The 14,563-nt window shown below is 45.3% G+C and overlaps 1 protein-coding gene across 1 annotated transcript; it reads left to right on the top strand.

Annotated features, from left to right (window-relative positions):
• Nucleotides 1-3,177: 3,177 nt before the first annotated feature.
• On the top strand, nucleotides 3,178-14,540 carry tnpo3 (transportin 3). Its single transcript, XM_058625146.1, has 23 exons — nucleotides 3,178-3,449; nucleotides 5,384-5,584; nucleotides 6,224-6,297; nucleotides 6,393-6,549; nucleotides 6,659-6,802; nucleotides 6,894-7,069; nucleotides 7,166-7,304; nucleotides 8,209-8,355; nucleotides 8,450-8,557; nucleotides 8,647-8,738; nucleotides 8,818-8,957; nucleotides 9,060-9,251; nucleotides 9,941-10,032; nucleotides 10,134-10,210; nucleotides 10,307-10,367; nucleotides 10,483-10,623; nucleotides 10,732-10,848; nucleotides 10,940-11,034; nucleotides 11,848-12,004; nucleotides 12,092-12,259; nucleotides 12,351-12,463; nucleotides 13,003-13,086; nucleotides 13,962-14,540. Exons 1-22 carry the CDS (start codon nucleotides 3,330-3,332, stop codon nucleotides 13,061-13,063), a joined length of 2,772 nt encoding a protein of 923 aa, XP_058481129.1. The 5' UTR covers nucleotides 3,178-3,329; the 3' UTR covers nucleotides 13,064-13,086; nucleotides 13,962-14,540.
• The last annotated feature ends 23 nt before the right edge of the window (nucleotides 14,541-14,563 follow it).

Here is a 14,563-nt window from a genome sequence, read left to right as displayed (position 1 = left end):
CCGTGAGGAGCATCGTGTGGGTTAAGTGTCCAAGGACACGTCACTGTGTGTAAATCAACCTTAAATTGTAATATTACTTCTAGTGCCGGTTCAAAACCTGGATCAATGGGAGTGTTGCGTCAGGAAGAGCCACGACCAAATCAAATATTTGGCAGGTGAACTATTGATCACGACCCCTAGAAAGGGAGAAGCTGAAGGAAAGAAAGAAACCGTTGCATACGCACATGATATGCTACTTAAGACGAATTCCAGTCTTGCTTTCGTCAGCTGCCCTTTCTCGTGGTGTCCCGCAGGGTTACGTATCAGGCCCCCTCAGTATTTCCCATGTACTCCCATGCCTTTATTAGCAAATTCAAAGTAATCTCTTATTACCACAGTTATGCCGAGGATATTCAGCTCCACAACTACATATAGTACAAATATGTGATGTCATCAAACCCTGGGATGTTTACAAAAAAGTTTCCTCTGTGCACATTCCAACTTTTTTATTTTATTTTAGACAGACAGACAGACGACTTTATTAATCCCTTTAGAAGTTCCCTCGGGGAAATTAACAGCTCCAACATCCACACACAGCACTGTTAAAATTAGAGTCACACTTTACAGGAGACCAGAAAGAGAAACACCCCAGGTATCAAACACTATACAATATAGAATGAAATCAGTCAGTCATCATCTACCTACATCGGGCGATAGGCGGGGTACACCCTGGACAGTTCGCCAGTCCATCGCAGGGCCACACACAGATAGAGACAAACAACCATTCACTCTCACACACACTCCTATGGTCAATTTAGAGTGTTCAATTTACCTATCCCCACATTGCATGTTTTTGGACTGTGGGAGGAAGCCGGAGAACCCGGAGAGAACCCACGCACACACGGGGAGAACATGCAAACTCCATGCAGAAAGGCCCTTGTTCCAACCGGGGCTCGAACCCGGGTCTTCTCGCTGCAAGGCGAGAGTGCTAACCACTACACCACCGTGTGGCCCTAATATAGAATGAAATATAGAATAAAATAAAATAAGATAAAAAATGAACTATGCTATATATATACATATATATATATATATACATATATATATATATATACACACACACATATAGGTACACACATATACATATACATGTATACACACACACACCTACAGTTGCCCCATGTTGCCCAGGGTTTTATTGCACATGTCTTTATGGTTTTATTGCACAGGTTATTATGAGTTTTTGTTGTGGTTATTGCACATTTCGGTGAGTTGTTATTATGGACAGTTGTTTGTTTAGTTCATACTGTTAGTTTTGTTTTCCCTCCTCCCCCCCAGTGAGGAGTTGTACAGTTTGATGGCCCGGGGGACAAACGTGTCCCCCAGCCTGTTGGTCCTGTACTTCGGGAGGAGCAACCTGTTGCTGAGGCTTCTGTGGCTCCTCTGGCTGCTGATGACAGTGTGCAGAGGGTGGCTGGCATTGTCCAGGATGCTCAGCAGTTTGTCCAGAGTTTTTCTCTCTGCCACTGTCACCAGAGGGTCCAGCCTCATTTCTACCACCGAGCCGGCCCGGCTGATGAGTTTTTCCAGTCTGTGGAAGTCTGCCTTAGTTGTGCTCTGACTGGTAGAACATCCACAGGAGCTTCTTGCAGATGCCTCCTCAGATATTACAACCGGCTCTGGGCCTTCTTGTCCAGTCCAGCTTGTTGTCCAGCCACAGCCCAAGATATTTGTGGGTCTGCATGACCTCCACCTCCTCTGCTCCTATTAGAACTGGTCTCGAACTGGGTCTAAAAAAAAAGATGCTGTGATACGGTGCTACACATAAATAAATGTATTGTTATTATGCCACAGTAGTGCAGGGCTACATCTGTAAATATTCAGACATTTACAGCGGTATAATTGTACCAAACTGTTATATAACTGTACCATTATACGACAACTGTTTGACCCTTAAGCTGTGAGGTGAACAGCAGTAGGTCAAGGGATAAAAATCCGTAAGAACCTTTGAGCGTCGTCGACTCTCACATTTAATCCGGATGTTTTACATGAGATTATGGTCTTCAAGTCACTCAAATCCTCCGAACATAAAGTCCGATTAACACATAACCCAAACTCAGATTAAAGCAAAACACAGAGATTAACGGAAACAACTTCAGCTGCAGGTTAATCTCTCCCTTTACTGTGATATCGCCTTCACAAAATGTAGTGTTTTTGTGGTTTAAACACTTTATTGTGAGTATTTGTGTCAATTTTGTTTGTGCATTTGTATTTAATCAGTTTAAATATCAGGTTTTTCTTTCTGAATCCTTTAGAGCACTGGTTCTCTTTTTATACCAAGTAGCACCTGAGAAAATGTTGAGCTCTCAATGTAACACCATTATCACCAATGCTTAAATACAGTGGTGTGAATAGACCGAGCAAAGTCAGCTACAGACTTTTCACAGAAGGCAGATTTATTCCCTCCCTCATCATCCTCCTCTTCCTCACTTCACACACTGGTATAGAGAAATGAGATGAAGATGGAGCGAGAGATAAGGTGACTAATTATTATCATTTAATTAATTATTTAATACATTTTTTGTTATTTGTTTAATTTTCTCCGATCACACATACCCTGGTATACAGTACATCAGTATTTCTGATTTTCCTCCAAGTGCCACCAGAGGAAGCTTGCACGCGCCACAGTTTGAGAACCATGGCTTTAGAGAAACACTTCAGTTTGATCCTCATACATGCAGCCAAACATTAATTATTCATTCATTCTTTACTGTGCAAATAGCGTTTCACAAACGATTCAGTTAATTTGTGTCAAATAGTTTTAATAATTCAGGTGACATTGTACATGTGAACCACGTGATTGAGGCCACTCTGAACATTTAGTTTGTACGAGCTCATAATAATAATAATAATAATAACAATAATAATAATAATAATAATAATGATAATGATAATAATGTTAATAGTAACGATACAAATAATAATAATAATAATAATAATAATGATAATAATAAGAATAAGAATAAGAATAAGAATAATAAGTAAGTTAATAATAATAATAATAATAATAATAATAATAATAATAAAAAGTGTAATAAGGTGATGATAATGATGAAGAACTTCAAATTCAGCCATGTTGAATATTTTTAGTCGCTCTGAATAAAATCTTTCCGTCCCGGCAGAGCAGGAACTTTTTTGTTCCTGCCCACGTTTCCAGTCGGGACACGTCGCGGTTGCACGCGGGAACCCTGTGCGAGATGGCGGTCGACGTTCAGGCCGTGTAGGACTGTCACGGATCCGCTTTGTTGGTTACATTTCTGCCTTATTCAAACCCGCCTCTGAGCCGAGTCATGGAGGGGGGCAAACCGAACCTGACCCTGGTCTACCAGGCGGTCCAAGCCCTGTACCACGACCCGGACCCGACCGGGAAGGAGCGAGCCTCGGTGTGGCTCGGGGAGCTACAGAGATCGGTAAGAAAATGGGAGAGTCCGGCGAGCGTCTCAAGTGGTCCCGATGGACCCGGGTCCGAATGTTTAGCCGCGGTGAAAAGACCCGGCGTAAATGAAGTGCGCAGTCTTGGAGCCGCTGGTTCCTGTTAGCATCACAGCTAAACCGAGCTAACGCAATGAATGGATGAAAACACGCAGCTTTAGCCCGCGCTAGCCTGCTAGCGTTGACACATACACGCCGTGTCACTGTTGCCGTGTTTTTTTTCGTGTGCAAACGGTAAAATGAGGCGGATTTCCACTGAACTTCCGTGTTTTAGTTTGATCGGGGCCCAGTTTGCTACACACCGCTAGCCGTGTGAGTGCTAGCATGACTGCTGCGACTCACTTTAGTCCGTGAGTCACGGCTGACACCGAAGTTCGTCTCATTTGTGGCCCCAAACCAAACTCCGTTCAAAAAAGTGTGGATTTAAGCCGCAGTCGGCGCCATTGTTGCCGGCGATCAAACGAACCGATCAATGATTCTGATTAGATCAATATCAAATTTATACAAGTCCCCACAGCTGTAACAGTGAGCATCAGTCTTACTTCCTGTTGAACAAATATGTTGATGAAGTGAGTTTCTGTATCGCAGGGTGGGGCCCTGTCTCCAGGGTCAGAGGTCAGTATTTTAGGATGAGCAGGTTTTTTTAGCACAGTCTGCTCCTCGTGATTATTATTATGAGCCTTAAAATCTTATTGGCTGAAAGAATGATGACATCACTCTGTCATTTGATAAAAATCTGTCTGTGTGTCGTGCCAGAACTTTTTTAACACACTTAAAACACATCAACATGAACATGTCGGTGTAAACAGGACGTTTGGTTTTCGAAATTAGAACAAACTAGAAGCAGCAATGGTAAGAAAAAGTTTTGCGACTGGAATCGGGCCTCTCTATTGGACGATACCAGTTGTCAATCACACAGGTGTTTTTTTTTTAAATGTGTCGTACTTTTATCGTCCATTTTCCTCTAATTGGTAAAATACTATTTTATATTGTAGAAAACCTGAAGCTCGTGAATTAGTGTTCAAGACCATAACGGATGCACAATATTATAGGTACGACATTGATATCGGCAAATATTGGCTTTAAAAATGTATTGTAGGATATCAGGCAAACAATCCCCCAAAATGACTAATGACTAAACAATAGTCTAAATAGGCTGCTACCCCCTTGACTTTTATGCTTGTGCTGTTCTTTAACTCATATTTATTTATTTTTCCACAATGAAGAAAATGTTTATACACATCTGCTAAAAATCATTTCACGACAGAAGAGACAAAATTACCTCTGTAATCGGGCGCGGGGGGAAACTTAAACTTAAACACTCTGATAAATCGGCATAATGGAAAAAAGTAAAAAGTCCAGTATCTTGCGTCCTGCAAATCATTATCATTATAAATCAAGTAAATTCAAACAGATTGCCCCCTGGTGGCTATTCAGTATGTTTTCACTTCCTGGTTGACTTCACCCAGGAAACCAGAAGTCTCTGTTTGTTTTTTAAATATACTGTCTATACTCATACCACAGGAGTGGGCGTGTCCCCACCTCTGCATCTCCCCTGACGCTCCGCCCCTCACCTGAACCCTCCTGACATTCTTGTACCGCTGTTAAGTGGAGACTCGATCTCTCTGTAGACGCTTGTCAATCTTAGTCTGTGTGGTTTAACAGCAGCTTACGTCCATGTTGTGTCCTAACTGCCGTCTTCTGGAATTTAAAAAATCTTACACTATACTGTCCCTCGTAATCTGACAATCTAATCCAGGATTAGTGCAAACTGAATGACGGTGTCGTCATCCAACAGGTACAAAAACGTTAATACTGACATTTGCAGGCAACGTTAATGCCGAGTCATTCTCCACGCCGTGACGTGGCAGTTTTTGAGCGACGTGTGACATCACTTCCTGTCGTGTTCCAGATGTACGCGTGGGAGATCTCGGATCAGCTGCTGCAGCTCAAACAGGACGTTGAGTCGTGTTACTTCGCTGCGCAGACGATGAAGATGAAGATCCAGACGTCCTTCTTTGAGCTTCCGCCGGAGACCCACAATGCACTGCGGGACTCTCTGCTGACCCACATCCAGAACCTGAAAGACCTGTCCCCCATCATCGTCACACAGGTAACCTGGTTCAGTCCGAGACCACGTGAGAGGACCCGGTCCTCGTTCTCCTTTAGGACTGCGAATATTTCAACGAATATTTGTTTTCATTATCGAAATAATCTGTCTAGATTAATTAATTAAATGTTTTCTAGATTAATAGTTTAGTCCAGAAAATGTTAAGCAGTGTTTTTCAAACCTCAAAATTATGAGGTTTTGTTTAGAAAACTGAAAATTATTAAGTTTTAATGGTGTTTTTTGTGATATGAAGCAAGTAAACCAGAAAATGTTAACTTTTAAAAACTTGTTTTAATGATAAAAACATTCAAATGATTAATCAATAATAGAATTAGTTGATTAATTAAGTGTATGCTAACATTACATTACCTGAGTGGCAAGTATTTTTCAGCAGGGTTGCAATAATTCCCATAACTCCCATGGAAAGTTCCCATTTTGGAATATTTGTAAAATTCCCCAACTAAAGTTCCCAATCCCATGGAAACCTTCTGGGAATTTTCTGCCCCCCTGTGCAACCCTATGTGTTGGCGATGAACTGTCAATCATTCTGACCTGTGTCTGATCTGTGGTGATTTAAAGCCTGTGAATGAGGTTTAGGATCGGTTTCTCTGCGTCTGATTGGTCGATGTGTTTCTGTGTCAGCTCGCTCTGGCAATCGCAGATCTCGCCCTGCAGATGGCGTCGTGGAAAGGATGCGTTCACACGCTCATAGAAAAGTAAGCATTGCCGGCGTCGTTTCATGTGTGTCATGACTGTCGGTCGTCGGCGCCGAGAGTGACGTCACCTGTCCCTTGGCCCCGCCCACTCTTAGGTACAACAGTGACGTCAGCTCGATGCCCTTCCTGGTGGAGATCCTCACCGTGCTGCCGGAGGAGGTCCACAGTCGATCGCTGCGGATCGGAGCCAATCGCAGGACGGAGATCATCGAGGATCTGGCGTTTTACTCCAGCACCGTGGTCACCCTGCTGGTCCGTTCGCTCACACTAATCCCTTCGTATTTATCGATTGAGTATTTCATAGTAGTATATTGATTGAGATTAGACGTTCACACTCTGGGATTATTGTTCTTGATCACAGACGTCGTGTGTGGAGAAGACGGGCAACGATGAGAAGATGCTGATCAAAGTGTTCCGTTGTCTGGGCAGCTGGTTCAACCTCGGCGTCCTCGACAGCAACTTCATGGCTTCAAATCAGTTGCTCATGGTTCTTTTCCAGGTCCTGGTGAGTGTCACGCTGCTGATAAAAGTCACGTCTGCTTCCTGTTTACATAGAAGACAGGAGATTAACATGTAAACGGCAATAATCTCCACAGCAGAGGGATGAAACCTCCACCAACCTCCACGAGGCGGCGTCGGACTGCGTCTGCTCGGCGCTCTACGCCATAGAGAATGTCGACCACCACATGGCGTTAGGTGTGCAGCTGTTTCAGGGCGTCCTGACGCTGGAGACGGCGTATCACATGGCTGTAGCACGAGAAGACCTGGACAAGTGAGGACACAGGGGGAAAAAAAAAAGTGTTTGTGGTTGTTGACTGAGTGTGGGTCATTGTTAACGTGTGTGTGTGTGTGTGTGTGTGTGTTTCAGAGTTCTGAACTACTGCAGGATCTTCACTGAGCTGTGTGAGACGTTTCTGGAGACAACAGTCAGGAGTCCAGGTCAGGGGACGGGAGACCTGAGGACGCTTGAGCTGCTGTTGATCTGTGCAGGACACCCACAGTATGAGGTAGGACAACACAACAACGACATGACACCACAGGATGAGGTAGAAAAGCGTTGTGACACCACAGGACGAGGTAGAAAGGCGATATGACACCACATGACGAGGTAGAAAAAAGACATGACACCACAGGATGAGGTAGGACAACACAACAACGACATGACACCACAGGACGAGGTAGAAAAACGACATGACACCACAGGACGAGGTAGGACAACGACATGACACCACAGGATGAGGTAGAAAGGCGACATGACACCACAGAACGAGGTAGGACAACGACATTACACCACATGACGAGGTAGAAAAAAGACATGACACCACAGAACGAGGTAGGACAACGACATGACACCACACGACGAGGTAGAAAAATGACATGACACCACATGACGAGGTAGAAAGGCGACATGACACCACAGTACGAAGTAGAAAAACGTCGTGACACCACAGGACATGGTAGAAAAGCGTTGTGACACCACAGAACGAGGTAGAAAAAAACGACATGACACCACAGAACGAGGTAGAAAAACGACATGACACCACATGACGAGGTAGGACAACGACATGACACCACAGTATTAGGTAGAAAAACGACATGACACCACAGTATTAGGTAGAAAAACGACATGACACCACAGGATGAGGTAGAAAAACGACATGACACCACAGTATTAGGTAGAAAAACGACATGACACCACAGGATGAGGTAGAAAAACGACATTACACCACATGACGAGGTAGGACAATCACGTGCCTGCTACAGAATGACATCTGCAGTACAAACTAACAGAACACCAGAGGAATGTGTTTTCCTTTGGTTAAACATAGATACTGTGTTTGTTGTACATGTTGCTTCATATTGTTGTGTTAGTTTGTTTTCACATGTGTTTTTCATCTCATTGTTGTACAGGTGGTTGAAATCTCCTTCAACTTCTGGTATCGTCTCGGGGAACATCTGTACAAAATCAACGACGTGACACTAAACACCATCTTCAGACCGTACATCCAGAGACTTCTGCACTGTTTGGCTCGACACTGTCAGCTCGACCCCGATCACGTGAGACTTCTCTTCGCTTTGATCATGACTGCGTTGATCGCCGACACTCCGCCGATTTAAAATAACCCTTTTTCGTTATTAATCAAATCCACAGGAAGGAATCCCTGAGGACACGGATGACTTTGGAGAGTTCCGGATGAGAGTGTCGGACCTCGTCAAAGATGTGATTTTTCTCGTTGGATCAATGGAATGTTTCTCTCAGGTGCGTTTACCTTTTTATAGAAGAATCATTTTTACAAACGTATTCTCTCTGAAAATGTTTTTCACCGCCTCTTTTCTGCTCCTCCTCAGCTTTACTCCACACTAAAAGATGGAAGCCCTCCCTGGGAGGTGACGGAGGCCGTTCTCTTCATCATGGCCGCCATCGCTAAGAGTGTTGACCCGTGAGTACCGGCGGCACCCGACGTCCCGATTCTCCTGAGTCGGTGACTCCTGAATGATTTACTTTATGCTCCTCTGCAGGGAAAACAACCCGACGCTGTGCGAGGTTCTGCAGCAGGTGGTTCTACTTCCCGAAAACGTCCACATGGCGGTTCGGTACACGAGCATCGAGCTGGTTGGAGAGATGAGCGAGGTGATGGACAGGAACCCACGGTTTCTGGGTAAGAAGATATTGTTAAAAAACTTTAATGGGGTTTTCCTATTTTTGTTTTATTCGTCTGTATCAGACTTTAACTTTGAAAGATTTGTGTACTTCCTGTCAGACCCGGTGTTGAGCTACCTGATGAAAGGCCTCAGAGAAAAATCGCTAGCGTCAGCGGCGGCGAAGGCGATCCACAACATCTGCTCCGTGTGCAGAGATCACATGGCCCAACACTTTCACGGGCTCCTGGACATCGCACGCTCTCTGGACTCGTTCGCCCTGTCGTCAGAGGCCGCCATCGGACTGCTAAAAGGTACGGCACACCTGTGGTGACCTCATCGGGTTCTTAGTGACCTCATCGGGTTCTTAGTGACCTCATCGGGTTCTTAGTGACCTCATCGGGTTCTTAGTGACCTCATCATCTTCAGGTTATAGAGACATCTTTAGGTTATAGAGACATCTTCAGGTTGTAGAGACATCTTCAGGTTGAGACATCTTCAGGTTGTAGAGACATCTTCATCTTCAGGTTATAGAGACATCTTCATCTTCAGGTTATAGAGACATCTTCAGGTTGTAGAGACATCTTCATCTTCAGGTTATAGAGACATCTTCAGGTTGTATAGACATCTTCATCTTCAGGTTATAGAGACATCTTCATCTTCAGGTTGTAGAGACATCTTCAGGTTGTAGAGACTTCATCTTCAGGTTGTGGAGACATCTTCAGGTTGTAGAGACTTCTTCATCTTCAGATTATAGAGACATATTCAGGTTGTATAGACATCTTCATCTTCAGGTGGTAGAGACATCTTCATCTTCAGGTTGTGGAGACATCTTCAGGTTGTAGAGACTTCTTCATCTTCAGGTTATAGAGACATCTTCAGGTTATAGAGACATCTTCAGGTTGTATAGACATCTTCATCTTCAGGTTGTAGAGACATCTTCATCTTCAGGTTGTGGAGACATCTTCAGGAACATTCTCACCTGTTGTGTTTACCTGTGCAGGTACGGCTCTGGTCCTGGCTCGTCTTCCCCTGGAGAAGATCGCGGAGTGTCTCAGTGACCTGTGCGCTGTTCAGGTGCTGGCCCTGAAAAAGGTCAGGGGTCACACATGTTCAGCAGAACCTTTAATCAAAAATAAAACACTCCGCCAGAAATGGAGCCTCACAGAATCTTTCAAAATAAAATGTCATTTCAGCTTCTGGCAGAAGACTCGACAAATGGTAAATCGGCCGATCCCACGGTGTGGCTCGACAGACTGGCTGTGATCTTCAGGTGAGTTCACTTCATTCATTCATTCATTCATTCATTCATTCATTCATTCATTCAGTAGTCACTCACTCACTCACCTGTTCACTGACGTTTTTTCAGACATACAAATCCAATCGTAGAGAACGGACAGACTCACCCGTGTCAGAAGGTCATTCAGGAGGTAACACACCTGTCAATCATATTTGAATATGTCTGTATCATGTGACTCGTCGTCACCTGTAGATCCTTTTGGATCTTTCTTTGTCGTCATGTGACTTACCTGTGCTCCCCTGCAGATCTGGCCCGTGCTCTCCAGCACCTTGAACACGTATCAGGCCGACAACAGGATCGTGGAGCGATGCTGTCGCTGTCTCAGGTTCGCGGTCAGGTGCGTCGGGAAAGGCTCCGCCTCCCTGCTGCAGCCGCTCGTCACTCAGGTGAGACGCGTGTGTGCGGACTGTCGAGTCGCCGCCGTGATTTGTGACCGATCAGAGACGTGGAGTTTGATTCTGATGTGTGAGTGTGTGTTTGTGTGATTTGGTCAGATGGTGAGTGTGTACCAGCTGTATCCACACTCGTGCTTCCTCTACCTGGGCAGCATCCTAGTTGACGAGTACGGTATGGAGGAGGGCTGCAGGCAGGGACTGCTAGACATGCTACAGGTAATACATGCACCACCTGGTGGCGCCGACGCGCTCTCATCACTTGGTGGCGCAGAGATGATGATGAAGGTGTTCCTCTCGTCCTCCTCAGGCACTCTGTATGCCGACCTTCCAGCTGCTGGAGCAACCAAACGGTTTGAGGAACCATCCCGACACCGTGGACGACCTGTTCAGGCTGGCGACCAGGTATGTGGCAGGTCACGTGACCGGTCTGATGCTGACATCGCAAACGCGAGTATCGGCCGATTTCACGCTATGTCAAAGACATAATTCTACGACTGTAACAAATATTCCTCTCCCATAAAGAAGAAATAAGCAGCCCACAACATGTCTCAGTACTCGGACCCCGATTTCTTCTTCTTCTTTTTCGTTTTCTTCTTTTTGTTGTTTGTAGTAGAAATGGGCACACTGCCCCCTGCACTTCCTGTGGTGCATTGCAGTTATGGGGACGTGGTTTTGTCAGAGTCCATGTTTTAATCGAACCGAATGATGACATAAATGTCTGGGTTGGCGGATTTTAATGATGGATGTGGTAGAGGGAGTCGACCTTTGACTAGTGTAAAGTAGGGATGACACGATGCCACTTTTTTAGTTTCCGATACCGATATCACTAACCCTGAGTGCCTGCCGATACCAGTCCGATACAGACATTTTACATTAGCCGATAACGACACATTTGTGCCTTTTCAAGCTATTTTCTGAATTTGTTCTAGAAATAAAAAGTAATAAAGTGTGCACAACATGACTCAGCTAAAAATGCTGTTGAAATACATCTCTGTCCAATATCCGATCCAGTGATTTTGACCAATATTGGACCGATTGCTGAGCACCGTATCGGCTCATCACTAGTGTGAAGCAGCTTTGAGGGGTCATCGAGATCCAGCTCACTTCTTTTTGCAACCCCTAGTGGCTCGTTGAGATATCCTAAAGAAATTGAACGACTATGTCGATCTACTTTTTGCTGCGGACTCACCTGAGGTTTCCGTGTGACGTTCTCAGGTTCGTGCAGAGGAGTCCGCTCACGTTACTCAGCAGCAGCATCATCGTTCACGTTATCCAGTGCGCCATCGCCGCCACCTCGCTGGACCATCGAGACGCCAACTGCAGCGTCATGAAGTTTGTCCGTGATCTCATCCACACGGGAGTCGCCAACGATGTGAGTCAGCACGCGGCCAATGGGCGTCTTCTCAAGTCTCCGCCTGCAGTCGTTAATAATAATGTACGTCGTTGTTTTTTTTTTTAGCACGAGGACGACTTCGAGGTGCGGAAGCAGCTGATTGGTCAGGCCTTGGAGCAGCACGGCCAGCAGCTCGTCACGCAGCTCATGCATTCGTGCTGTTTCTGTCTGCCGCCGTACACGCTGCCAGATGTCGCAGAGGTGCTGTGGGAGCTCATGATGTTCGACCGACCCGTGAGTGAACGCACCAGTCAGCGCCTGGTCATGTGACCGTCAGGTGACAGTTGAAGGTTCTCACTGTGTGTGTGTGTGTGTGTGTTTGCAGACGTTCTGCCGCTGGTTAGAAAACGCTCTGAAAGGTTTACCGAAGGAGACGTCAGGAGGCGCCGTGACTGTCACTCACAAACAGCTGACGGACTTCCACAAACAGGTCACCAGGTGAGTCGCCCGACACGACACAGCCGCTGATGTTTATCTAGGTTTTGGATTTACACGCCTCTGATTGGTTGCTGAGCTAGCGGGTGTTTTATTTCAGGTGTGAGTGACTGACACATCATAAGTCCATGGGGAACTCGGTATCACCCAAATCAAATTGAGATATTTATTACCAACATCCCTGTGACCGCTGTTTATTTTTGCATATAAATGTTTGTAATTCGTTTGGACAGGGGTTCGGGTTTTCCTTAGGAACCCCTGTCCTAGGTGATACGGTCGCAATGACAATAGTCTGTGAAAACACTGAAGTCACACACCTTCTGTCATGTTATAACATGATACCGCGTGTTCCCTGATCAGAGAAAAACGTGGGTGAGTCATGCTGTGACTCATCACACGGTGTGGAACACAGCGAGTTTAAACTTGCCTCAGCGTCGATGATCCTCGCCTGAGTTCACAACCAAACACCTGTTTCAACATCCTAATTCCGCCTGGGAAAACAAAATATTCACTGTTGCATCCATGTTTCTGTGTCTTTTCAGTGCAGAGGAGTGTAAACAGGTCTGTTGGGCCATCAGAGAGTTTACCAGACTGTTCCGATAGCTGCACCCTTCACATCACACCAGGTAACTCTTCACACCACACCAAGTAACTGTTCTAGTAACTGTCTGCACCATACCAAGTAACTGTTCACACTATGCTAGGTAACTGTTCACACCACAACAAGTAACTGTTCACATCACACCAGGTGACTGTTCCAGTAACTATTCACACCACACCAAGTAACTGTTCCAGTAACTATTCACACCACACCAAGTAACTGTTCTAGTAACTATCTGCACCACACCAAGTAACTGTTCACACTACGCCAGGTTGCTGTTCACACCACAACAAGTAACTGTTCACATCACACCAGGTAACTGTTCTCGTAACTATCTTTACCACACCAAGTAACTGTTCACACTAAGCCAGGTTGCTGTTCACACCACAACAAGTAACTTTTCACACTACGCCAGGTAACTGTTCACACCACACCAAGTAACTGTTCTAGTAACTATCTGCACCACACCGTAACTGTTCACACTACACCAGGTTGCTGTTCACATCACAACAAGTAACTGTCTGCACCACACCAAGTAACTGTTCACACTAAGCCAGATAACTGTTCTAGTAACTGTTCACACCACACCTAGTAACTGTTCACACTATGCCAGGTCACTGTTCACACCACATCAAGTAACTCTTCACACCACATAACTGTTCACACTATGCCAGGTCACTGTTCACACCACATCAAGTAACTCTTCACACCACATAGCTGTTCACACCACTTCAAGTAACTGTTCACATCACACCAAGTCAGGTCACTGTTTACACTACAATTCATACCCAACCAGGTGACTGGTTAACACACTATTCACACCACTGTATAACCCAGCGGTGTGTAACTGATACTGCGCTGTGACATCACTGTGACATGACCGTCTTCCTCGTCTTCCAGGTTAAATGTTTCGTTGACCAACGTTCAGAGGTGACGACAAACAGCTGCTTCTGCAGACGAGGATCAAAGGGACGAGACGGAGGTGACGGAGACGACCACAGTGGCGACGAAGATGGTCATTGGTTGACGGAGACCGGGGACTTTAAAAAGTGAAACGGGAAGAATCACTCTGAAGGACTGACGGAGTTTGAGTCCTCCCCCTGACCTCACCTGAGGAGGGCGTCAGGTGGGCGGGGCCTGGAGGAGTCCTGTTGCGGGGTCTCCACTCGTGAGAAATCATGGACGTTTTTAAGAGATTTATTTTTTCGGACTTTGGTCGTGATGTTTTTTGTCCGTGCCAACAATGAGCCAAAAAAAAATTCCCATATTGCTTTTGGGCGATCGGCTGCCCCAGAAGGCCTGATGGAGGATTTGGCGTCACCTTTGACCTTTTTAACTTTGGTTGAATTTTAGTTGTTTTTTTTTTTTCCACAAAGTGAGACAGAGTGAACTGTGGGTAATGAGAGACTGACACCATGACATCATCGGTGATGTAGCCTTGTTGTAAACAATAAAAAAAAAAAACGACTGAAACAACTAGCGAATGTTTTCAGTGTGCAAGT

Source organism: Solea solea, chromosome 3 (genome assembly GCF_958295425.1).
Source record: "Solea solea chromosome 3, fSolSol10.1, whole genome shotgun sequence".
NCBI classification, from domain to species: Eukaryota; Metazoa; Chordata; class Actinopteri; order Pleuronectiformes; family Soleidae; genus Solea; species Solea solea.
The sequence above is the reverse complement of the archived record's forward strand: the minus strand, read 5'-3'. Positions and strand labels throughout refer to the sequence as shown.